This window comes from Saccostrea cucullata, unplaced genomic scaffold (assembly GCF_032062105.1).
Source record: "Saccostrea cucullata isolate Sc308-1 unplaced genomic scaffold, CSIRO_AGI_Scuc_v1 ctg168, whole genome shotgun sequence".
Classification (NCBI taxonomy): Eukaryota; Metazoa; Mollusca; class Bivalvia; order Ostreida; family Ostreidae; genus Saccostrea; species Saccostrea cuccullata.
In genome coordinates, this window is record NW_026938891.1 from 783612 (window position 1) to 809776 (window position 26165).

At 32.1% G+C, this 26165-nt stretch overlaps 2 protein-coding genes across 2 annotated transcripts; one reads left to right on the forward strand and one right to left on the reverse strand.

The window, feature by feature from the left end:
* Positions 1 to 3904: 3904 nt before the first annotated feature.
* On the reverse strand, positions 3905 to 13753 carry LOC134251685 (survival of motor neuron-related-splicing factor 30-like). The gene is made up of 7 exons (XM_062734097.1): positions 13619 to 13753; positions 8338 to 8403; positions 6732 to 6895; positions 6305 to 6392; positions 6086 to 6153; positions 5532 to 5658; positions 3905 to 4660 (listed from the first exon to the last, which is right to left on the reverse strand). The coding sequence occupies exons 1-7, from the start codon at positions 13670 to 13672 to the stop codon at positions 4514 to 4516; spliced, it is 714 nt and encodes a 237-aa protein (XP_062590081.1). The 5' UTR covers positions 13673 to 13753; the 3' UTR covers positions 3905 to 4513.
* Positions 13754 to 13899: 146 nt separating this feature from the next.
* On the forward strand, positions 13900 to 25140 carry LOC134251684 (sorting nexin-17-like). The gene is made up of 15 exons (XM_062734096.1): positions 13900 to 14076; positions 16384 to 16458; positions 16632 to 16749; positions 18150 to 18214; positions 19340 to 19450; positions 19846 to 19936; positions 20114 to 20204; positions 20551 to 20620; positions 20731 to 20823; positions 21080 to 21220; positions 21375 to 21437; positions 21792 to 21914; positions 22138 to 22215; positions 22453 to 22527; positions 22674 to 25140. The coding sequence occupies exons 1-15, from the start codon at positions 14017 to 14019 to the stop codon at positions 22746 to 22748; spliced, it is 1329 nt and encodes a 442-aa protein (XP_062590080.1). The 5' UTR covers positions 13900 to 14016; the 3' UTR covers positions 22749 to 25140.
* Positions 25141 to 26165: the final 1025 nt, after the last annotated feature.

Sequence of the window (26165 nt, forward strand, 5' to 3'; positions counted from 1 at the left end):
GGAGGGCATATTGCTTTGCTGCTGTCTGTCGGTTTGTCTGTTGGTCCATTTAGTTTCCGTTCAATTTCTTCACTACCGTTGCACATACTGAAAGAAATTTGGTATACACATTTATAGATAAATATCTAGGTCAAGTTCTGTTTTGGGTACAATCGCGCCATTTTTGACAGAGTTATGCCCCTTGGACTTAGAAAATTTTTAAATTTTTGCAGTTTCCATTCATTTTCTTTGCAGAGGTTGCACATATTGAAATGAAATGTGATATACAGATTTATCAGCTTTATATCTAGGTCAACTTTCGTTTTGGGTACAATCGCACCATTTTTGTCAGAGTTATTCCCCTTGGACCTAGAAAATTTTTTCAGTTTCGATTCATTTTCTTTGCAGAGGTTGCACAGATCGAAATGAAATTTGGTATACAGATTTATCAGCTGAATATGTAGGTCAAGTTCTGTTTTGGGTGCGATCGCACCATTTTTGTCTCGCCTGCGACGAATGTCGCGAAGCGAGACATAGCGACCATAGATTCCGTCGTCGTCGTCGTCGTCGGCGTCCAACTTTTGGTTAACCCAAATGTCAAAGTTTTATAAACTGCAATAACTTTCTCAAATTTTATTCAGTCTTCTTGAAATTTGGACACAATATTCAGTATGGATAAAAATTTATATCCCAAGTATGATTTTGAAAAAAAAAATTCAAATTTTTCCGTATTTTTTCCTTAAGTTGGACTTAGTTTTTTCATGATAATTTATGGTGAAGACCTATATTCCAGCAACTATAAGTTATAGGGATATGATAATTAGTCAGTGGATACATCATGGGTAACCACAAACGTCAGTACCAGAATTAGGTCATCTTGACCTACATTTTTCTGCATGAGTGACTTTGGTTAAATTTTTGGTGGAGGTCCATATCTCAGCATCTATAACTTATAATGGCATGATGATTTGTCATTGTACAGGTTATAAGTAACCAACAACATCAGTACCAGAATTAGGTCATTTTGACCTACATTTTTCTGCATGAATGACTTTGGTTAAATTGATAATGGAGGTTCATATTCCAGCAACTATAAGTTATAGGGATATGATAATTAGTCAGTGGATACATCATGGGTAACCACAAACGTCAGTACCAGAATTAGGTCATCTTGACCTACATTTTTCTGCATGAGTGACTTTGGTTAAATTTTTGGTGGAGGTCCATATCTCAGCATCTATAACTTATAATGGCATGATGATTTGTCATTGTACAGGTTATAAGTAACCAACAACATCAGTACCAGAATTAGGTCATTTTGACCTACATTTTTCTGCATGAATGACTTTGGTTAAATTGATAATGGAGGTTCATATTTCAGCAACTATAACTTATAGTGGCATGATAGTTAGTCAGTGGATACATCATGGGTAACCACAAACGCCTGTACCAGAATTAGGTCATCTTGACCTACATTTTTCCGCATGAGTGACTTTGCATAAATTTATGGTGGAGGTCCATATCTCAGCAACTATAACTTATAGTGGCATGATAATTTGTCAGTGGATACATCATGGGTAACCACAAACGCCTGTACCAGAATTAGGTCATCTTGACCTACATTTTTCCGCATGAGTGACTTTGCATAAATTTATGGTGGAGGTCCATATCTCAGCAACTATAACTTATAGTGGCATGATAATTTGTCAGTCTACACATCATGGGTAACCAACAATATCAGTACCATAATTAGGTAATCTTCACCTACATTTTCTGCATGAATGACTTGATACATATACAGTGGATTTGATTTCAAAATGCAAGTTCAAATTATTGCGACTCATAACACGTTGCAATATTCGCAATAATAAAAACATCACAATAATTTGTGAATTTACAGGGTATATGTATATATATATAAATGCCAATATAATCGCCAAGGGATTAGATATTAAGTCAGCTGTTCCATTTCTTTATTATTGTATTTTTGGGTTATTCCTTCTGAAATGTCAATAAATGCTTCAGTTTATCAGACAATCATTTCTTACTAACCACAGCGACAGCAGGCGAGACACAGGGTTGCGGGCAACCCTTACGTACTTTTGATAGAGCAATGCCCCTTGGACTTGGAAAAATTCCAATTTGGGGGAGGGGGCACAAGTGTTTTACAAACATCTCTTGTTCAAATATATGTATGGTACCATCTATAAAAGCCAAATGTTCAATTTGCCTCTTAGTGTGTACCAGATAAAGTAAATTATAGCCACAGAAGTGTAGCTCTCTGAAAAATATATTTTGACAGACCGGAGAGCTACAGTACCACCCATTGGAAAAACTGTGTACTTATTGTGCACAATAAAGTGTCAGAGCTGTTTCTTTTTCTCCATATTTTGAAACAGTCATCTCAGAATATTACTTAACCGTGTGTTCCTAAAATATGCTTTCGCTGTTTCCACAACAATGCATTCCTTATAATGATGTTAATAGCCCTCCTGTCCTGAAATCGAGATTATCGAGAATTTCGTCTAATTATATACTGCCATTTTGTTTTGCAAGATCATTCAGTCCAGAGCACTTTGTGCAGATGTTGACTATGAGAGTACTTGATGGAGAAGTAAGAATTCTTTAAATATTTATCTTTCAAGGTAAGAATTTAGAAGTATTGATCTAGAACTAAGCACAGCTTTTTGTGTGCAATAAATATACTGTTTTTACAATGGGTGGCACTGTAGCTCTCCGGTCTGTCAATATATATTTTTGTAGAGCTACAGTTCTGCAGCAGTAAATTGAACATGTCGACTTGTAGGTGAAGATGGTGCAATTTGTATATCTAATTTCTTGCCTTTGCTTATGTTTAATTACCAACTTCCAGAATTGATTTCCAGAACTTATAATTTAAGTTATACCGTTAATTTACCGGACCTCATTTATCTTACTCATTTAGTTGTTTTATTTTTTTTTTTAATTTGTTTTTGTTCAGGATTGTGATGTATATTAGAGAAAAAAGTTCATATTTAGAATTTTATTAGACTAGTGCTTTAGTAGTAGATCCTACACACCAAGCTAGTTGATACCTGTTTGTTGGATGAGAATAGTAGTGTTAGTAAAATATAACTTAAATATTTTTGTTACAAATTGGTAGTCCCAGATTGAAGTACTTGTAAAATATGTTTGTTTTTCAAAGGAATATATAAGAATTATCAAGGCTTTGAAGAGCAAATTGCCAAGTGTTCCCAAATTTGAGTATCAATTCATGGCATTGACACTTTTGACATTTGTTAATTAATCATAAATTAAGAAATACTACTTAAAAATTTTGTTTACCATATGTTTTATCCCATATTTATATAAGTAGTAAAAATTTGACATATCAGACTATTTTTAATATAAATATACTCCGATACAGATATATATAATAAAGGTATTATACTATGTTAAAGGTAAACCTGAATTTCCTTGACATTGGGTTAAACATCTGATATAGTAATTTTACGGTAATTAAAAAGGGATTTGGCACAAAATCGTTCACCCTATTACCCCCTCTCCTTACATTTATGCTACAAGTTCAAATTAAGTCACAAATTAATGCAATTTTAAACTCCATTGGAATTCAAGGAGAAAAAAAAAGGTAACTGCTGTTTTAAAAGAAGTTATTCTGAATTTGAATATAACATTGCTCTAAATTAACCATTAAGTAATCTATGAATTTTGTTTTAAGTTATAAATTTCTTATTTTGAAGTATATTTTGTTTTTTCTTTTAATTGTTTAGAATACTCTGAACATTTGCAATTATTTGAATTTTTCGTATTAGGAAAGACTTCTGTCACAATAAACTTGTGTAATCACAATTACATAATTTGGATTTTTCTGTTAACTTTCACTACTACACTTTTACAAGACAATATTATTATAAGTCACAAAATGAACATTTTACAATCTATTGGGCATGATACCATACACAATAATACTAAATTGTTCATGATCATTTACATGTTGTAAAATATGAAAAATAAATGTACAAATAAAAAAAGTCCCTCTCATATTTCCTTACAAATCCATTCATAATATGCTTGCCAGTGTGTGTTACAAATGTTGTAAACAGTATGCTTAACATATAAATGTAATGTTATGCCTATGTCTTCTGAATAATTCTGTGATGTGTAAATGAGTTGTGCTGTATATTTTTTTCTTTCAGACATATGTATTTCATGTAATTCAAAGTTCAATAAACTGACTGAGGATTATTTCCTTTTTGAAAATTATATTTATTTTTACAAGGAAAAAGTATTCTTGTGAAAAAAATATTACATGTTAAAACTAATAAAAATAAAAATAGAGGCCGCTGTTGTCAAATTGCAACATACTAATCTCTCAGTCTAAAGTTTGAAAAAAAGCTTGGATTTATCATGACCACTATTCATCCATTCAACATATTTGCTGCCCTCTAAGAGAGGTTAGCTTGCTGACTTCAAAATATCCTCCCAACACTAGTACATGAGCACCGAAGAGTCTACATAACATGGAATCCTCGATTCATTTCCTCCATTTTTCTGCATGCTGAAATGAGGTCATTGGCCTTCCTCCCTGCCCACAGGTGCCGACTCCCACTTTTCCGTTGGCTGCATCTGGTGTAGCAAAAATACTCTTTTTCACCTTCCCTTTGTTTGTTTTGGCAAATGTCTGGAAAAAAACCCACATTACATTACATGTAAATGTTTCCAGTGAAAAGTACACCTCTTGCTTCAGTCAAAACTTACTGTCCCTTGAAGTCTTGACTAAAAATTTATAACATTTATATACAGTATAGGCCCCTTACTCTCAGCCTTTCAATACAGATTCTGCTCTTGTTTTAGCAAAACTAAACATTTTAATGACTATCAATCAAAATTAAAAGGCCAATACCAGGATGTACTCAGAAAGCAAAAGGAAAACCAGAGGCCTGTTCAACAGAGCCAACATTAATGAGCGCTTGCCAAAATTCCTTATACATCCAATAGAAATGTTTGCGAGCGCTGGCTCTTGTTGAACAGGCTTTTGGTCATATACATGTATTTATCAAGAGTAAAGCTGCAGAAAATCAGACGGTCTTTTCACCTGAAATCATCAAGACCATTCTGAGTGTAAATTTTAGGAATACCAAGCAGTGATTCTTAAAAATAATTATACTTTTAAGAAAGCATGCCAATCACTTCATTTGAAATGCGGAAAAAAAGAGGAAGTGACTTAACAAGATATAGTGTCCTTGAAGCTCTACACTAATGAATTACTTTCTAAAGAGAGAAGCTCTTATGAATGCATTGGTGTGTTCGAGGGATGTACTGGAATATTCCTTTAAGTTTATGATGGGGAACTCTCATCTACAGATTCCTAAATATACATGAGGATTTGATTACTACGTAAATAATTTCACAAGAAGAAACATTCACAAAATAAATTTATATCTTATTGACATGTAAATCTCTAAATCAGGTCTTGCAATTTGTTGTCCAAGAGACATTTTGTGATATAAAATACTTGTGTCTATTATTTTAATTTCTGAGTGACTTAATACCTTTGCGTTAAAGTCCAGCCACTTGTTCTTCTCCACTTCCCGTTCCTCCTCCATCTGTTTTAGTCGCTGAGCTTTCTTCTGTTGTTTCTTCCTCCTGTATTCCTTCTGTTCCGCTATTATATCTCGTCTACAATTTATAGAAGTGCAGGATTTCAATATTCCACATTAAATTGAAATTTAACCATGATAAGATTGTTTGTAAATACATATACAAAAATACATGTACTTGCAAATTTTGGAAATAATGAATAAACATTCCAAATGGAGTATATAAATCTGTGTATGTGGTTGCTCTTTAAAAATATGAAGAAAGTACTTAGGAATTTTTAAAACCTCAAAGTAGAACATAATAACACTGTATACACAGGTATCTTACTCTATTCTTCCTTCTGTTAGGAAAAATATATCAAATTCAGACATGGAATAATGAAAGCTTTAACTTTTGACATATAGAGAGTCTAACAGGCAGGTTAAACATTTCAATCCTTATTCTAAAAAAAATCAGGTTAAAAACACATTTTTATTTCCAGTGATTTAATACTTGTACTACTTACTTTGACTTAGTTTTCTTTTCTGAATCCTTTTTCTGTTGGGCTGGATCAACTTTTCTTAAAAGTTTAACCTGCATATATATTATTGATGTAAGTAATTGAAGAATAGACAAAAGTAAAAATACTACATGTCAATTGTAAGAAAAAAAAAAATCTTCATTAGTATTTCATTAATAGCATGCAGGTATGCATGGGATGGGCAAATTTGCAAACTCAACAAACCTCTGTCACATCTGTGTTTCCATAGCTATCAAAAGTTACTGCACAGGTGCCATCTTCCAATATCTCATCAATTTTTGCTTCATAGTATCTGAATATACATGGAAGAATGAAGAAAGGCATAAACTGTATGACTGTATGTAAAGTTTATATCATCCATGCTGACTTTAACCATGGTTACATGCAGTCACATTATGCTCGTATCATATCAGTCACTTTTGCAAACTCTGTCTCAATAAGTTTATTAATTTGTTGTGCTTTTTTTGAATAGAAACATCCGACCTTGAAAACTGGATAATTCAAAATCTTTGATACATAATAAAATTTTTGAATGTGAATATACATGTATATTCCTGAACAAAATGTCATCTTCAAGTAAGTAAGCATCAGTTTTACTGTTACTTTTAGGATAGAAATAACGTAAACTCACTGTCCATCTTTGGTCCAGATGGCCAGGCACGTGTCTCCGACTTGCCATTCTACAGGCACCGCGTCCTCCGTTGATCCGAGGCTGGTTCCCGAGATATTGGCATCAGCTGCAATGGCCGCCAACTGTTTGTTTCCAATCAGTTCTTCTGTGAGATCTATCACCTCCTACAAATTATACATCAATCCAGACATATTAGAAAATTGAATATAAATCAATTTATGGTAGATTACTCATAAGAATTTAATGCAAATAAGGCAACATTTTTTTTCTCCTTAAATATCACATTTGTGATATTTATTGATTTGTACACATAGTTTACTCCTCCCTAATTTGCTGTACCATGTCATACTTTCATTCTTTCAAGAATATGAAACAAGATAAATTATTTAGTGTGAAGGATGTTTTCTTGAGCAAAAAGTTTAACATTTTTAATTGAATATGGATTTATTTTCCATACGGAACATTTGAAATTTTAAAATCAATATTAAACATTTAACAGCACCAAAATTATATTTTCATTGTTTACTACTGGTAAATGGATATTTCCTTAAAAGTCATATTTGGAGGGGAAAAAAAGCTATTAATATGGTAGCCATTTTCTTAGTTCAATGTATCTCAGACTTGAAATTTTTTGTGTATATCTTTATCACCAAGATTTCCCCAATTTCTGATATACATGTATTAAAGAGATGAATACACTCTGTTACAATGTATACTTATACCATAGCATGTTTAACATTGACTTAGGGTAGATTTTAAAATTTCTGTAAAAATTCATTATGATGTTAACTGTAATTTAAATGTACTGAAAAAGTCAAATGATAATAACAGGGAAATTAAATGTGTCTAAGCTAAACAAGAAATCATCTACAAATTTTATTTCAGTGTGATTTTGAACTTTGTCACAAATCAGATAAAAATAAAACACTGGGGGAAATGATTTTAAAGCTACTTAGGATGCTATGCCAAATAAGACATAGCAGTCTTGAACCTTTATCATTGTTCATACCCAACTTTGGTACGGAGTTGTGTCCCCTATTTGTACTTACTCATCAGGTTTCTCTTGACACAACGGAATAACAAGAAAATCCATGTAGCACTCGTCTAAAAATATAAGACTCTAAACACATTAAGATGCTTTGGATTGATAATGTATCCTTTTAAGACATATTACCCACCCTCTATATACCTCTCTCAACCTTCATCAGAAAAAAATATGGTCATTTACCATCTTGCAGCTTTTAAAAAAATGCAAAGTGAATATCAATCATAAAAAAAATTGATGCACTGAAATAGTTAAAATCAAATGATTCCATTTTCAGAGTCTCAAATAAAAAAAAATCTCAGTGGTCATTTGAAAGTGCCTTGAATTTAATTAGATTGCTTTCAATTTCAAATCATTTCAAAATGTTTTTTTCCCACTATTTCTAAATAAGCAATAAAATAAGAATTTGGGCAAAAATAAATTATGCACAATGTGTTTTATTTCATAAGTTCAATATCTGTTCTACATGTACTATTTTGATTAAAAAAAAAAGTTTGCTAAAAAAAATTCCCAACCCACTTGCACCTTGGTTGACCACAAAAATGTGACATAGAAGCTCACCTGCAGATCTTTTTTGAGTTTGTTGAGGTCTTCATTATCTGGATCTGTTGTCAAAGAAGCTTCAACCTGGAACATGTAGAATGTTAAATAAGTTACATGTCTCTTAGAACGGATTTTTCTTAAAGACTTTGGGCTTAGGGAATTTTTTAGGCTCACTCTGGAAATAAATTGTACATGTAGATAGAAAGTTCAATTGTCTCAAGGACTAGCGCTTGCTTCAATGCTAGAATTTGTTCCATGTATTGGAAATGTAGCAAAATAAAGACAGGAAATAACTGTCTGTGTACTTATTGAGAAGAATCCAAAGAATTCAGAATGTCAACATGGCATGTAAATTTTAGCAAGAAAAAATGTTAAGAAAATGAGTTTTCATCTTTATGTGGACTTTTTTTTTAAGTAAGGCATACACAGTCTCAAAAAGGTTTGTTATTTTTCGCAAGTTTTGAGATTATCTCCCTTGTTGCGCTCTTTCGTTGAGGAGGGGAGTTTCGTTGCCGCGTAAACAGACAGGTGGGACAGATATTTATTATTTATATATTGGATATATCGATACAGATAATCTACTGGTTTATCGTCACTTCATGATTGCTAGGATGCACTCTACAACTCGAGAATAACCGAATTAATTTAAAGATATCAATTTTTAAAGCAAAAAATCGTAACAAAAAAGAAAATATCAGTGGATGTGAGACTTTTTAGACGAGGGAAGAGATATGGACCTCTAATAAATACATGCATCTGATCATTGCACGCTGGAAATCTAAATTACATATTGATTCTTTTCCTTATTATAACTTTTAAAAAACACTAATTGTTTAGAAAATGTTTGTACAATCATGAAAATCGGTTACTTTTTTTATAAGGACTACAACGTTTCTTTCATTTTCAAGTACCTTATAATTCAAAGTAAAATTGCAAATATGCATAGTTGAGCTTGATAAAATCATCAAATGCATCACTGCTTAATATCATTATCTTTTTATAACATTTAATAAATTCTAAAAGCCATAAATATCGTTCATTTATTCATGCACGTTTTTATACAGAAGCAACCTGTCCCACCTCCATGCTGATATGGATACTTTTTGCACCTCAATCGTAGGAGAGTTACAATCTCGAAACTCGTAACACCAGACATTTAAACCGACAGATGCATTTCACAGAACCACATGAACTTTTGCCAGATTAAAATTTTTTTAAAACAAGGCCATTTAAATTCATCACTTTTTTTCCAAGGTTGATTGTGTCAGATGTGGCATGTGTTTTATGGGTTGGTGACCTATTGCTGTTTTCTTTTTCTAAATTGGAATATATTAATGAAAAAAAATTATTGGAAAAAATGTATAAAAAAGAAGTCAATACATTACTTATTCACTTATAATTGACAGGAAGTTTTTAAAATGGTGTTTACTATAAAATCACATATTTTCTTGGGGTCAAATTTTTGTGGTTTGGGGGAAAAACCTTTTGTTGATGGGGTTTGATTTTGTGGATAAGAATTGTTGAGTTGTGAAATATGTAACATTTTACATTTCATGGTAGACATGAATTCAGGGGTCTCTTCATACCTCGAAAACTTGAAAACTGACCAGTCAGCAAGGGCCCCGCCATGGGGTGGAATTATAAGGATGCAGCTTACGGAATGATTAAAAAATATATGAAGAAATAAGCAACAGCAACTGTATTCTTAAAATTTTCAACATACTTCCTGAATATCCAAAAACCTTAAAATAATGTCCTTGTATATTTACATTAGGCAGTAAAGAACAACCTAACATTGAACGTATATATAAACAATAATGAAGTTTGTGTTAGTGTTATATAAAATGCCAGTCTTCAATGAATGCAAATACATGTATCATGAAGGCTTGACCTTAACTTCAAAACAAACAGCAGTTGCAGACAAAGGTTTTCATTAATCCTAAAATGACAGATAAAGATAGGCCTACTAAATTTTCTTCAGCAGGCTAGATAATTAATCCCAAGGGATTAATTGTACCTCTCTCATCATTTTCTTCTAAAGTTACAATAGGAACTTTTTCAGTATTAATATTAGAATGTTTTTTTTTTATCCAACTACCTTAGAAATTAATACCTGTATTATTCTTGAATTTACATAAAGGAAAAAAAAGTAAAGATAAAAGATATGTCTTCTTTAATCTATTTCTTGTTTTTAGAATTCAATGAAATCATAACTCATTGTGTAGGATATTTTAACAAAAATAAAGTATAAACATTTATATCTAAATCCACATTTCAGAGTGTTCATAGCATTCCAAATTGACTGAACTTCAGAACAAACTTCATTTGCAGACAGAGGTGGTAAATAATCTCAATGTGACAGATAAAGATAATGCTTTGGATTTTCTTCAAGAGGAAAGCTAATTAATCCCAAGGGACACATAGCAGCATTCAGTTTACAATGGAAACATCTTCAGCAGTTATCTCTCTTTGCCAAAGCACTCTTATATAAAGTTAAGGAATATACCCCATCACCCCAGCTCCAAACCAGGGGACATAGAGAAACAAACTTAGCATCAAAATTTATCTTTCTGCCTATTGAACTACCATACCAAATTTGATCTTAATTGGGCAACCATAAAAAAAGTTATTAGGAAAAAATAGAAAATTTGTGGATGGAAGAATGACAGACAGACAGACAAAGTGATTACTATAGGGCACCCGCAAATCCTTGCGGGGCCCTAATTAAACCCCCACGAAAATTTGTGATTTCACAGTATTTATCTACAAAATGCTGCTGCTTTCTTCTTTGATTCAAAATTACATTTTAATACAGTTTTACTAATGTGTAAAATTACTCATAATTAGCATGTACACTTTTATTTAACTAGCATGAGAAAACAGTAATTTAAAAACTCTTGATTATTGGTTCCTTGAAAGTCTGAGTTTATAAGAGTCAGGTGTATTATAAAATAGATATACAAGAGAAAAAAATTCCAAAAAATAGCCTTCAGACATTTGGACCATTTGTTGTAACTTCATCATTGGACCAACTGGGTAGAATTTACTTTACTGGTCCCCAGATCTGCAAGATCCTTGCACTCTATGGACTATGACATAACATTTATGCAGGGTTCGACACTAACTTTTTTACCTTGGTGGACCACAGGTCCACTTGTCAAAAATTATTGGTGGACCTTCTCAATATCTGGTGGACCTTTATAAATGTTTTAATTATTGAATGAATCATTACATGAGGCATTAATTAAAGCTAACTTTAATACATACCGATTCCATCAGACTAATAAAACATAAGTCTAACCAGTCAACAGAATCAAATCAATTAGGGACTAGTCAGATTTTTTTTGTCAGAAATATTTTTGAACTTAAAAAAAAACAAAACGTATTAATCTACAAACCAAAAATTTTTCTCTTTAATTATTATCATTAAGTTACAATGGTGAAAACCTAAAATCTGCATTTATTTTGCTTCCAAAGGTAGATTAATTATTAAAATTCCAAGTATTAATTAATTTGTTCAAATATTAAAGGCTAAATCTTACGATGCAAAACTGAGATAGAAACCTGTATGTGTATTAATCAATTACTTTTCTAAAATTTATTATTTATTCAAATAAGTAGTGATATAATGTATATCAAGAAAATATGAAACTGCAGATTAGTTCACAAAATGTAAATTACGCCTTTTTGAACATCTATTTAAAAAAAACACAATACATAAATGCAGCTGTCAATCAATTCTAATTATCTCCAACTGTGTGCGTTCAGGCGTGAAGCGATTTTCACACCTTTCTATGCATTAGTAAACAGAGGAGAGACTGGCTAATTTGGCACAGATTTTTCATGCTTCTTATTCAAGGTCCATGTTGTATGTTCTTGCGTCTCAATATTATTGTTAATATTGGACATGTTGGAGTTATCAATTTAACATGTAAAATATATCGAGTTGCTAGGTCCCCCTGATTACCTAAAACATTATTTACGTATGTATATTAATTATATTTTTGAGTTACGGATTTAAGAAAAAACCTGGAATTTCACTTTTTTTTTTATATACGGTGTTTAAAAAATGGATCGACGGTCCACCTAGTCCAGAACATTTGGTGGACCTTCCAATTTTTTGGTGGACTCGGGCCGCCGGTCCACCGTTAGTGTCGAACCCTGTTTATGTAACTGATAAGGGTTAGTCTTACACACTACTCAGTTGGTATGGTTTAATCATGCACCCACCTGAGAGATCTGCACCCACCTGAGAGATTAGGGTTAGTTCTTGCACAAGTATTTGACTGATTAAATTTAGTCTTGCATCTATCCTGGAGATTAGGGTTATAGTTCTTGCACGTTATTTGACTAATTAAGGTTAGCATCGTTAGTCTAACATCTGCCCAGGAGATTTCATCTAAATGTCTTAGTCCTTGCATACCTTCCAAAAGGTAATTGTTAGTGACTCATTCTTTTCGATAAATTAAGAAATTCAGTTGCTTCTGTATTTTTGCAAGATTGTAATTCAGTATCAGGCATTTCACTGGTTTGTTTCAATGGGAGAAAGGGCTTAGTACGATAGAAACCACAGTAAGCATGTGAATCATGCGCTTTGTGGATAATTTTATTTTGTCAATTTTTTCAATGAATAAACATTTGATAAAAAATTTCAGAGAACGAGATCCTTCACCGTTTCATATATATTGATATGGCCTACCATGACATACATTTTAACGTTTTTCTGAGGACCAGTAAAGTAAAGTCGTTCCAATCGACTCAATTTTCATTGGATTAATCTGACAGTCCTGTGCTTTAAGGATAGTCTGCAACATTGCAAGTGTATGGGATGTATTCTATTGTGTTGAGGCCTTATTCCAAGAAACAGATTATTTAAAAGAGGACCATATATATATATACAGTTAAAATGGTCATCTACTCAAAACAAGAAACCAATATGAGTCACATATATTTTTAAGATTTTATAAATCCTTGTACCCATTTTTAAGATTTTAAAAATTCTTGTAGATCTACCCCCCCCCCCCCAAAAAAACTTTTTAAACCCCATTATAGCACCATAAAAAAAACCAAAAATAAACTCTTTGTTCTTTTGAAGGAACAGTAATGTGCTTACTGCTAACTGGAAGTAATATTATGTAGAGAATAAAAGATTCCAAAACATAAAGAAATTTCCTTTATAAAACTCTATACATAGATCTAGAACAATAATCATAAATTGCTGTTTTAAAACAGATCTTTATCTAAATTGTAAGTTGAACAAACGCTTTGAGTGGACATCATTGTTATAAGGTGTTTCTACCTGCTGTAATTGCAATCTATAAGTTGCTAGATTTTCTTGTTGTTCATCAGCCATTTTATTTGACAGGAAAACGTCGAGTATGAGTTATTTACAAAACCAAATTAGTACAATTCCGGAAAAGTTATTCTAGGACAGATCGCTAGATATAACGTTAGTGACTGGTTACAAATAAAAATATACGCAATGCTCATTTGCATAATATTTCAAGAAAATGATGGTATCTTATACTCATGTGTTAATTAATAAGCAATTTTGATGCCTTCGTATAAACAGAATCACGTGATATGTCATTTTTCCAAAATGGCGGAAGTTTAAGGGGTGGAAAATTTAATCTTATGACGAAAACACTGCCATGACTTGTATTTATTTTGACAGAGTTTGAAAAGGAACACACAAAGATGCATTTTTCGATACCAGATACACAAGAGCTTAAAGACGAAACGGGTTCGACATATACGGTAAATAAACACACCATCTGACCATGTTTCTGTAAGAACAGAGACATACAAAACCATGGTTTTATATGTCTCTGGTAATAATAAATAATGAAATGGAAATAGGCCTATATTGAACTCAAAACCTTTTTACTCAAGAACTAGAGGGGTTTAAATTATCTAAAACAATGCTAGGTCATATATTTTCTTTGTTTAAAAACATGAAAATATATCGTTAAAATAAAAACATTTCTAGAAACAAAAATTAATCTTTTTCTAAAAATGTCAGTATATTATATAAATAGATAAAGTGTTTTATGATAGATTCGGTTTTTTTTTGAAGAATGAATAATGAATTATGCTTCGCAGCAGCAACAGTTTATTTACAGAGATTTGACGCTTTTCTTTGCGTAGGAATATCAGTTAAGTTTTACAATGGCCGTCAATTGCATCTTTGGACAAGTTCTTTGGTTACTATATTCTACAATGACCTGTGCGTTTGGTTTCCCTATGATGAATTTTTATCTGACTCAGTAGCCCACATTTTTATGTCATTTTATGATGTATTGTTCAGTTGCTACAGCTTGACTTTTTCTGACACTTTGTCAGTTTTAATATATACTTGTATTCTTTAACCTGTTAACCCCCCCCCCCATTACTCTGTTATCTCTGATAGAATAAATGACTACAGAAGTACTTTTGGAGGAGGTGTGCCATGTAACATGAAATTAAATACTTACATGAACAAGTGCCTATGATTTTAACAGAATATGAATTAATCTGATAATCATGTTAACAATTAATTAAAAAAAAATTATGAATCTGTTAAACTTATGCATCAAAGATTTCAATTCATTAGCATGATTAGTCTCGATTAAAAAAAAAACTAAAAGCAAGATGTGTTTGTGAAACACTGATGCCCCCATATGGCAACAAATTAGCAAAGATTAAACTTTCCTTAAATGCAAACTCACTGGAATTACAGCTCTGAAATATGAAATCAGAACAGGGTAAAATTTTTTCATCAGTTTGGAAATCTTGGTATCCAATGAAGGGTCTTTTCACAAGGATTACATATATATAGTATGAGATCTCTAGCCCTTAGCATTCAAAAGTTATTGCCAAGGTTAAATTTTTTTCATAAGTACAAAAATCTCCCAGGTCAAGGTCAAAAGGTCAAGGTAATTGGTATCAAATGAAAGGTCTTGCCACAAGGAATACGTATGTAAAGTATGGAAGCCCAAGTCCTAAACGTTCAGAAGTTATGGCCAAGGTTAAAAAAATTAATAAGTAGGTCAAACTCCAAGGTCATAGGGTCAAAGGTCTTGCTATCAAATGAAAGGTCTTGTCACAAGCATTAAATACAGTATACAGGGTTATTTTCGACCCATGTTATTTTCGCCCTTTCACATCTGAAAACAAGTTTGCCCTGTTTTAAATTTGCCCCAAAAGATTTTTGTTTAAGATATTATACAGTTTACTTTAAATTAGCCCCGTTTTAAATTCGCCCACAGTAGGTCAAACTCCTGTATAGAGTATATAAAGTATGAAAGCACCAGCCTTAACCCTTTAAATGTTCTAGTCAAGATTTGCTTTTTTAAAGTAGGTCAAACTCCCAAGGTCAAAGGGTCAAAGTTTTGGATATCCAATGAAGGGTCTTTTCACAAGGATTACATATGTGAAGTATGAAAGCCCTGTCCCTTACTGCTCAAAAGTTATGGCCAAGGTTAAAGTTTTTTTTCATAAGTATGGAAATCTCCAAGGTCAAGATCAAAAGGTCAAGGTTGTTGGTATCCAATAAAAGGTTTTTCCACAAAGAATTCATATGTGAAGTATAAATGTCCTGGTATCAACTGTTCAAAAGATATGGCCAAAGTAAAAGTTTGTGTAATTTTTGTGTAAAAGTGGGTCATACTCCAAGGTCAAGGTCAAAAGGTCAAATTTGGTGGTACCCAAAGAAAGGTCTTGTCACAAGGAATACATATTATGTGAAATATGAAAGTCATACTCCACTAAATCAAAAGTTATGAGCAAGGTTAAAGTTTTTGCGGACAAACAGACAAACAGAGAGAGACAGACAGAGATACAGACAGACAGCTAGACAGATGGACGGACATGACAAAAACTATATACCCCCGAAACATTGTTTACAGGGGCATAAAAAAGTAATGAAAGACCCACAACACAAAGCAGCAAGAAGACTGTAATGCAGTTCACTGTCTTGCAAATTTATATGCATGCAACCAGATGAAAACATGCTGGTTTTGGTTTGTGAAATGGTATAGTTTGTAAGTTATTTAAATACAATGGTAAAGTTTTTTTTACTTGCAGAGTTTCAACATACACATTAATGGCGTTTTTCACTGTAGTGTTAGATATAGTGCTTTACACCAATTTCATGAACAGGTAAGTACCAGTAAATGATGTGTTATATTATACATGTATTGAATTGTTGCTTCTTTTACAGTGTTATAGATATAAAATTAAAATGACCGCACAATAAATTTTAATTTTCTACTTAAAATATTGCTGTCCTACTAGTTAACAGAAAATTAAGCACAGAATGTCTTCCTTTTCAGCTTAAAAAGGAATTTGGTGGATTATCTATGCCCCCATTCCCTCCAAAGAAATTCTTGTCTTTGACTCCAGCAAAAGTGGATGAAAGAAGACAAATGCTAGAGAGATTTATTCAAATCAGTAAGGATGATGTTGTTAATGATGAATATAGATAAATGATTCAATTCATTTGAAAACTTTCTGGGGCACTTTTAAAACCAAAGTACCCACTCGTATGTATTAACTGGATCAAACTTGCATGGATGATGCATCTTTTCTCGATAAGATCTCTTTGGAAATGATATTTTATGTAAATTTAAGAACATTATCCAGTTTAAACTGTTTAACAAAGTATGTTTCCAAGTGTAAACCTTCCAAAATTTGCATGCATATTTACAATGTACATGAAGCTACTAAAGTAATTTAAGATATCAGCCTTGCATGAAATCTTAGCTTCAGAAAATGACATTTTTCCCCCCAAGTTAGGTATTCAGTTGGTATGAGATATAGCATCATTATTGACATTGTTCATGAATGAAAATATCAATGAACTAGAGCCGAGCTCGTTGCAAAGCAACGAGTAGGTCTTCCGTCCTGTTTGACCGGAAGTAACTTTCATTTTAAAAAAAAAAAGAGTAACGAAGTCCAAAAATGGGTTAATCCTCCAAATCTATGTTAAGTATTGCAAAATTAAGCCATTCTTTGGAACTTCCGGTTTGACGACGGACGGAAAATTGATATTTAAGCTTCTAGTGACACATGTTACCCAAAAACCTGTCAAAAACGGCAAAAATATGCATTTTCTGACTACTTCCGGTTCGACCGGAAGTGACGTCGCCGGACGTATTTTGACGACCCCATTAGACAAAGTTTGATATTTTGAACAACTTTGCTTCTTTGATGTATAACAATTCTCAATACTTTTTGAGATATCTGGAAAAAACTTTTGGCCCTTCTAAGTCCCTTAATTTAGGGGTCAGCCCTTTTTTCGACATATCATCTGAAAGATCTTCTAATTCTGCACAAATTATGTTCTATATACTTTAACAAAATATTTTAAGTTTAGAAGATAAAAAGGAAAGTATGAGTAATTTTTGGTTCTTTTAAGCGTTCTAATTTTTGACCCCTATATAGCGCCATTTTGAATAGAGAAATCGAAAAACAAAAACCGATGTGCACAACTTCAATCCTTCTATTATCTAAAATCAGTAGAATTTCTGCTCCAGCTTTAGCCGTCTCTGAGCCTTTGTCTGGAAACGAAAGCCTATAAATTTTCCTTTAAAGGGAAATAACTCAAAACCGGAAGTGACTTTTTGAAATTTTAGACAGCATTCTGATAGAGTTTATTAACGTCTATAACGTCTGAAAATTTGAGCGAAATCCGTTGAGAAATGAGCGAGATGTGAGGCCTCAAAGTTGCGGTCTAGGAAGCAGAAGAAAAAAAAGAATAATAATCTTTACCAACAGAATCAGTAGAAGGTCTTCCGTTGGAAACGGAAGACCTTAATAACAATAATATTTTATAAATTTTTTTGTATTAGTTAGCCAGGATCCACAGATATCAAATTCTGACACGTTTAATGGATTTTTCCTGAAAGCACAACAGGTAAGAAAATTGTCCATTGTTTTTCACATCATATTATAGTATCATCATCTTGTCCATTTTATCATGTTAATGGAATGGAATATTTGATGAAACAATAATTATTACTATTTCATTGAAGAAAAACACATGGAAAACAAATTATGACTGACAGACTTTACATATATTTATAAAACAAGTAAAACGAATGTTTGTGTTGTGTATATTTTTTAAAATTCTGCAAGTGTAAGAATTGTATTGATGCAGCTAAAGCATGCCCTAGTTGATCCTATTTTAAATGAAAGGAAAACAAGATAAGGTGTAATCTGAGATCTCAAGAAGTGGCACTTCCTACTTGATCTTGTGTCAGCTGAGTGGGTGATTTTAAGTATTTGAAGCCTTTTATAAGTGTTTCCTCAATCCAGGGTATTTATAGTCATGCTAGTCATAATGAAGTATGCATGAAACAGGTTATAGGCTATATTTACACCTTTTATCACATGGGTACAAATAAGGAAGTATAATTTGTGAATTTTATCATTTGTACCAAAAGATATATTTATTCTATATAGTTGTAAGAAAGAGATTAATAAATTAAGACCGTTTTCAGCATAGTCAGCTTTTGTACAAAAATAAGGGATCGAATGAGGCTTCATTGTTACTATACGGTGATACATGTATAATCAATAAAACCATAGAAGAATTACATGTAAATCAATAAATAATTTTTTAGCTCACCTGGGCTGCAGAGTCAAGTGAGCTATCCTGATCAAAATTTGTCCATTGTTTGTTGTCCTCCTTGTCATTGTGTACTTTTCACATTTTCATCTTCTTCTCAAGAAACGGAGCCAATTTCAACCAAAGAATAGACAGTAAAAACTCTCTAATTCAAGACCTATACATTCTGTTACACTGTGAATTATGACATTTATTTTCATTTGCACTTAAAAGTTTTCTTTGTTCTTTATACTGTGTAGTTCAACACCCTATCCCCACACAAAATTTGTTTGTCAGATTTGACAGGTTTCACTTTACAATCATTTTTATGAATCATCCCTATAATGTATGGTAGCTTCAACTGTGTAGACGAAAAAACACCTGAAAACGCACCTGTAAAATCATGCTTATTCTGACAAACCTTTTTTGTAGGAGACCCAGAAGGAGCCATCTGAGGCAGTGTCCCTTGATGTGTACCTGATGAACGGTCATAAGATCACGGTCAAAATCATGTCCACTGACCAGACAGAGGATGTGTTAGAGGTAAACACCTTTATAATAGAGTAATACCTATCCCTGAAGTGTATAGTTTGAATTGTACACTGTGTATGAAGAGAATGGAAATGTACAAAAGATTTGGAAATAACACGAAAGACCTTGAATCATGCCACTGCCCTATTACATGTGCTATGTTGTTTGAATGCTACCAAGTTTGAGTGAAACTGAAATGTTAGCATGAAATGCTTCTTGATTTGAAAAAAAAATGAAAAAAACCTAAATAGTTATGTGCTTTGAATGAGTAATAAATTATTTCATGGTCTGTAGGTTTATGTAAATTACAAGGTGAAAATTAAATTATCACTTGGTAAAGTTTGTACTTTAAGTCATAGAATGTCTTTGGTTTTAATGTTAACTGATGAGTTTGGTTTCTGTTTCAGGCTGTTGCCTCCCAGATAGAACTTCCAGATGAGTTTGTCTATTACTTCGGTTTATTTCTTGTTCAAAAAGAGGAGGGTGGAGATAATTCTAGTAAGAATCTGATGTAAACTTAAATTGATACCAGTTATTTACATAATACTGTACTTGTACTTTCACTTTCATATTATTAAAATGTAGAACATTTATGAAAAACCTATTTTTTTTAATTACATGTAATTTTTATTAAAGGAAATTATGTTGAAAATTGTTTTGTTTTTTTTGTTCCAGTCATTAGAAAACTCCAGGAATTTGAATCTCCATACATTTCCTTGAAGTATGCAAACAATGTTGGTTCACACAGAATTGTCCTGCGCAAAAGGTAATCCTCATACCCCACAACACTCACCAAATAGCGAAAAAAAGTGTTTTAATTTATAGAATGAAATACGGTACAGTATATATGTAACAGTACCATTCTGCATCAAAATGTTTCTTATCAGAATAAACAAGTACATACACATGTTGAGATTGATACTTATCAATGGAAATGCTAATATTCTAACAAATACTAAGGAAACTGATAAATTATCATTGAAAAGCTTTTAGGAACTTTTCAAGTACTCATTTGGTAATTATGTTAATTATTACAAGAGGAATTTTTCCTGTTTTATTGTTGTTTATATAATGTGAATACACTTACCTCAAGTTTTATCCCTATTTTTCAGTATCTGGGACCTGGCGTATGAAGATGACTTACTTGACAATAAAATTGCAATGAATCTCCTTTATGTTCAGGTATGTGTTTATAGAGTAGAAACTTTCGTGTTAGATTTAAAGTCAAATACTTTTTATATTGTAAAGTTTATGAAAAGAGAGATAACTTTGACAACTTGTCCACTTTATAGGCAGTGAGTGACATTGAAAGGCAATGGACACTGGGAACAAAGGAACAACTCCGGCACCTAGCAACGTTACAACAAAGGGGGTCCAAAAGGGAGGTAAGATATTCTAAAGTGTAGCTAAAAAAGATGACAAAAAGAATGTTTTTTTCATTATCAAAAAAATGTACAGTATTAGTCTATGTCCTCTCCAACACAAACAAAAAAAAAAACAAATTTATATTGATGAACAACAAAAAAAAGTCCTAAGAGAAGGGTACAGAGAGATAGGAGAGATGAAAGAATGAAGGGGATGAAGATTTTACTTTGTTTTGAATATTAATGTGTGCATCAGTGTTGAACCTTTTTTTTTCAGTACTTGCGTCTGGCGAGGACTATGAAGTATTATGGTTATATACAGTTTAAACCCTGTGTGACAGACTATCCCCATCCCCTCTCTCGTGTGTTTGTAGCTGCGGGACATCGAGAACTCAACTTCAGGATACAGACAGATTCAGTAATTATCTGCTTTTTATCATGAAATATTGTACATGTATATGATTATCAAGGAAATCGCATCTGTAATAACCAGACATGCATGTAGAATAAACTTTAACAATACATGTATATCTTGCTCAATACTTCATGATCTTGTTTTTTGTTGTTTTTAGAGCACAATGAAGGAAGGAAGCTTTAAGATCACCAGAATGAGATGCTGGAGAATTACAACCTCTGTGAGTATTGTACACATGTTAAGTTTGTATTTGAACTTTGACCTCAAAATAAGTCAAGTTTTCATATAGCTTAACAGCTATGAACAAAAATAATAGATAGATTAACAGAAAATAATCAGGATACTTTATATAAAATGTCTCTTATAAACGTTCAGCTATTTTATATTGATGATTTCAAAGTATGCATCAAATTTTACTGTGCAAATGAAATTAATATCTATATCCTGAATTAGAGTGAAAATTTACTTTGGAATAAATATCACTTAAAAACTATGTTTATAAATCACCTAGTATATTGATTGATTTAGCCTCCATTGGTTGTTTTTAAATCCATTTGTGTTGCTGATTTTACAGATGCCTGAATCTAATGGACAAATAGCCATAGGTGGACAGTCAAGTAAACCCAAACTGGAGTTGTCATTTGAATATTTAATGGCAAAGGACACCTTGAAATGGATCACTATAACCACAGACCAGGTAATGAAAAAGGATATTGTAAAATGTCAGTGAGAACAGCAATGAAATTTGTGCTTGGGTACCACTAGAAGAAAATTTTTTTTAGGAAATAATGTGCAAAGCAAGTTAGCAACATTATTCATTTTCACGTCTAAACTTGGCAATAGATACATGTATGTACATGTATGTGATCTATCAATGATTTTGTGCAGTTCATTGTCCATGTGTAACATTTATATTTCAGGCAATTCTGATGAGTATGTGTCTACAATCCATGGTCGATGAACTGATCATGAAAAAGCAGGGAAAGAAAATCAAAAAGGTTTGCAGATAACAAGACAGAAATCATGAGAATAAAGTGTACATTTTGAACATAAACATCTTCCTGCTGAATATTCAAGTTAAAAATCTCTGACAAAGAAAACAACCCACCCCCCAAATGTTTATAGATTCTGGAATTCATCTAAGTAATAAACATGTACATGGATGAACTAAACACAATCATATCAGGGCCTAGTAATCATGTGAAAACCAAACTTTCATGCTTGTATTTTAACAGCCACAAGACAGATCCAAGATGGATTCTCGGACAGCCCAGCAAGAAAACGGTTATCAGCCAAGCAAAGCAGTGGATGTAAGGATGCCACTTTTGATAATGATTGCTGAATTCAAGTTTCTTTGAAAAATAGAAAATGAAGTTTTTAATGCATGATTATACATTTCTAGATATAATATCATTTTATTAGCTACATGTTAACTTATACATATTATTTTAAACAGGAAAAGCCCAAGGGAAAGAACAAAACTTTTGTTGAGAACAATGCATTTGATACTATTGGTGATGATGACCTTTAACCTGTGTTCTGTATCAACCAATAAAAAGAGAGGTAGAAGATGATATTACACTACAGCATCTAGTCAGAGATAGAGGAAACAAACAATTTATAAATTTCAGATAAAAAGGTGCTAAAGCTGATAACCACATGATTTGAAATATACAAAGATTTACTTTACAAATGATGCAAACTAGCATGTTAACTTTACTGTACATATCCTTTTAAGGCACATCATACCTATATTGTATAAAAGAACATTCCAGTTGTTATTGCAACCTTTAAGAGGTTTTGAATCAAAATATCGCATTGCTCCTTGAACCACCCTTGTTATATTTTGTACATTGACCAAGTCCTATGTTCTTGGGCCAGTAATTTGATTTTATGTTGATATTTTACATACATTTACATGTACATTGTATACTTAATGTTACTTCCATTCCATAATATTCTTTATGTAATGTCATAAATACTCTGGAATCATTTTAATTTGTGGGGGTCAATGTTAGTAAGTAAGCAAAATTGTTTGTTCATGGGGATGTAACTTCGTGGGTAACTCATATATACAAAAGATTTAATAAATTGATAAAATGACAAAAGAATTGTCCTTTGGGATGTACAATATAAATTCATGGATAAAGGTGACCCACTAAATCCACTAACATTGGTACCCCACCAACATTGATGATACCACAGTAGCCATATTTTCGAAACTTCACCCCGATATACCTTGGTACTGCATACATGCATTTGCTTTTTGATGGTAATCCATATCTTATGCCAAATCTATCTTTGACACTTCAATTTTTTTCTGTGGATTGGTAAATGATTTCACAAGTGACATATGTACCCCGGTAGTATATTATGATATGTTTCATACATTTTGTTCCCTGTTGTTGCTTTCATGAAAAAGAATCATTTTTTGCCTTTTGGTTAGAATGATTGGTTCAAAGATGCTACATGTATCATGTAGTTGATCCATGAACATGAAAATGTGTACCACATAACCAAGAATTTATCTAACACATTTATGCATTTTATTAACTTCATCATGTTGGTCAGTTTGACACTCATTCACTTAAATCCATAAATACTTGTAAAGTATTTTGTATATATGACTTTATTTTACCAGGTACATGTATATTGTATATTAAAATGCATTTTTAAGTGCTTACCTTTCACAAGATAGTGCACAAGAGCCATACCGATTTGTAAATACAATGCAATGTATGATGTCCATGTTCTGATAAAAATTCACGTGGCTTTTTGATTTTCAAATCCCATATCTGTTCATTTATTGATATGTCATCTATAGACTTCATGCATTTGTTTTTACATTCATCATCGTTCCTTTTGGTGAACACATAGGGCCTCCTATTTATATTGTGCAATATTTTATCCTTGTGAAATAGAAAAATCTCACATGGATAAGAGTTTCTGTATTCTATTTATAACCAAAAGGCAGACCCAAAATCTACACCAATATTGTAATCACTTCTTTCAAATTACAACTCCAAACATTTTTCCACCAAAGTTGTTCACCGCTCACAGAGAAAACAGCATTCCTTCATGCCAAGATGAACAAGTTCAGCATTTCTGGAGATTATTCTGAGTTTTCTTTTGTCTCTGCCCCCCTTGTATATATAAAAATTTACTAGAATTTTGTTTTACATCAAGATTCTAAATCTTTTTTGAAGCTCTTAGTATAAAAGAGAAGGAAATAAACCAAAATTTTAGAAAATAATTTGTACAGTAACTCTGAATTTCAAATTTAAACATCAGGAACAAATTTTAAGAATTTTATAGGTAGATATTTGAATGATTCTTGTTTTAGAACAACTGATCTTGCCCTATAAACTCTGAAATATTCAAACAAAAATACCATATGTTTTAATATAAAGAAAGTATTATGACACCATTAATTTGATTAATTGTAGGTTGTCTTTAGAACATGCAGCATTTTTATTGCGTTAGATATACCTAGACAGCTGTTTGATGGAAAGTCTAAATTTAGAAGTACAGTTGTTTGGGGATTTTGTAGATTGACTTGTAATTAAATCCTGTGCTAAATACATGTAACTTTTGTTATTGAGTTCTGTTAATGATATTGTTGTAGAAACATTAGTCTAAGATATGTTGTATTGTCAAAATTTTAAAGTTTTTGAATACTTTAAGATATCATAAGAAAGTGCCATAGTTAGTTCTTAAATCTAGAACAATTATACTACATTCGTTTTTTTCCATTTATCAAAAATTTCTTGAAACATATTGGTTTTTCTATTATTTTAAATTTTTAACAGTTATGTATATGAGTAGAATCAAACTACCTATTAACATTCTAAATTTTTTATCACTGTTATCGATGTCATTCCATGTACAGAGAGATAAAAATAAAACTAAGAATTGCTACTGTATTTCATGCCTATGTCTTTTAATTATGTATATTTATATGTCTGGTAAATCATTAAGAACCACTGGGCCAAAAAAGTTGAAACTTCTAGGAAAGCTTTACATAGTGAAGGTTCAAGTTTGTTCAAATCATAACCCCTGGGATAGGGAAGGGTCAAAGTGGGGATCAAAGTTTTACAAAAGAATATAGGGAAAAAAACTTCGAAAATCTTCTCAAAAACAGCAAGACCATGATTAGTCATATTGATATGGAAGCATCCTCAATTTTGTTAGTGAAGAATGGTCACAATGAGGGAAGGAATTTATAGGGGAAAAAAATCTCAAGAACAGAAAAGCCATAATTATCATGACCCCCCAGGAGCAAATATGGAATGGTCAACAATGGGGGACCAAATTTTCTTCCACACACTATCAATTTCCACATGTTTTAAGTACTTTTAACCTATACTGCAACATTAATTTGGAAATGTCTATTTTCGACATGTTTTAACCTATACTTATTAAAAAGCCTTAACCTATTGCAATTATTTACACTAAGTCTATCCTCAATTAGACACCTATGATTAGTGTAAATTCAGTTTTGTTCAAATCATGAACCCCGAGGGTAGGGAGGGGCAACAATGGAGGATCAATTTTTTACAAAGGAATACAGAGAGAAAAATATTAAAAAATTTCCTGCACCAGAAAAACAACAAAGCCACTTTTTATATTGATATGGAAGCATATTCAGGTAGTTTAAATTTTAGCCCCATGTAAACTTTTCAATACTGGATTTGTCCTTTTTCCTAGCCAATATGCTGAAGTGAGCAATGTGACCTACAGGGCTCTCGTGTTATGTTGATCCTTCCTTTGATTGTGGCCTTACTTTCCAAAATTTGCATTTTAATTAGCTTTATTTCCAAAAAAAAACTACAGATCTAATTTTTATTTTCAGTTTATGACCTCATAAATTTTGGTCTCTACTTTCTGCATCATGACTTATAGAGTCACTTCAGTTTTAACTGAGGGACTGGTTTAAAATCAACAAATA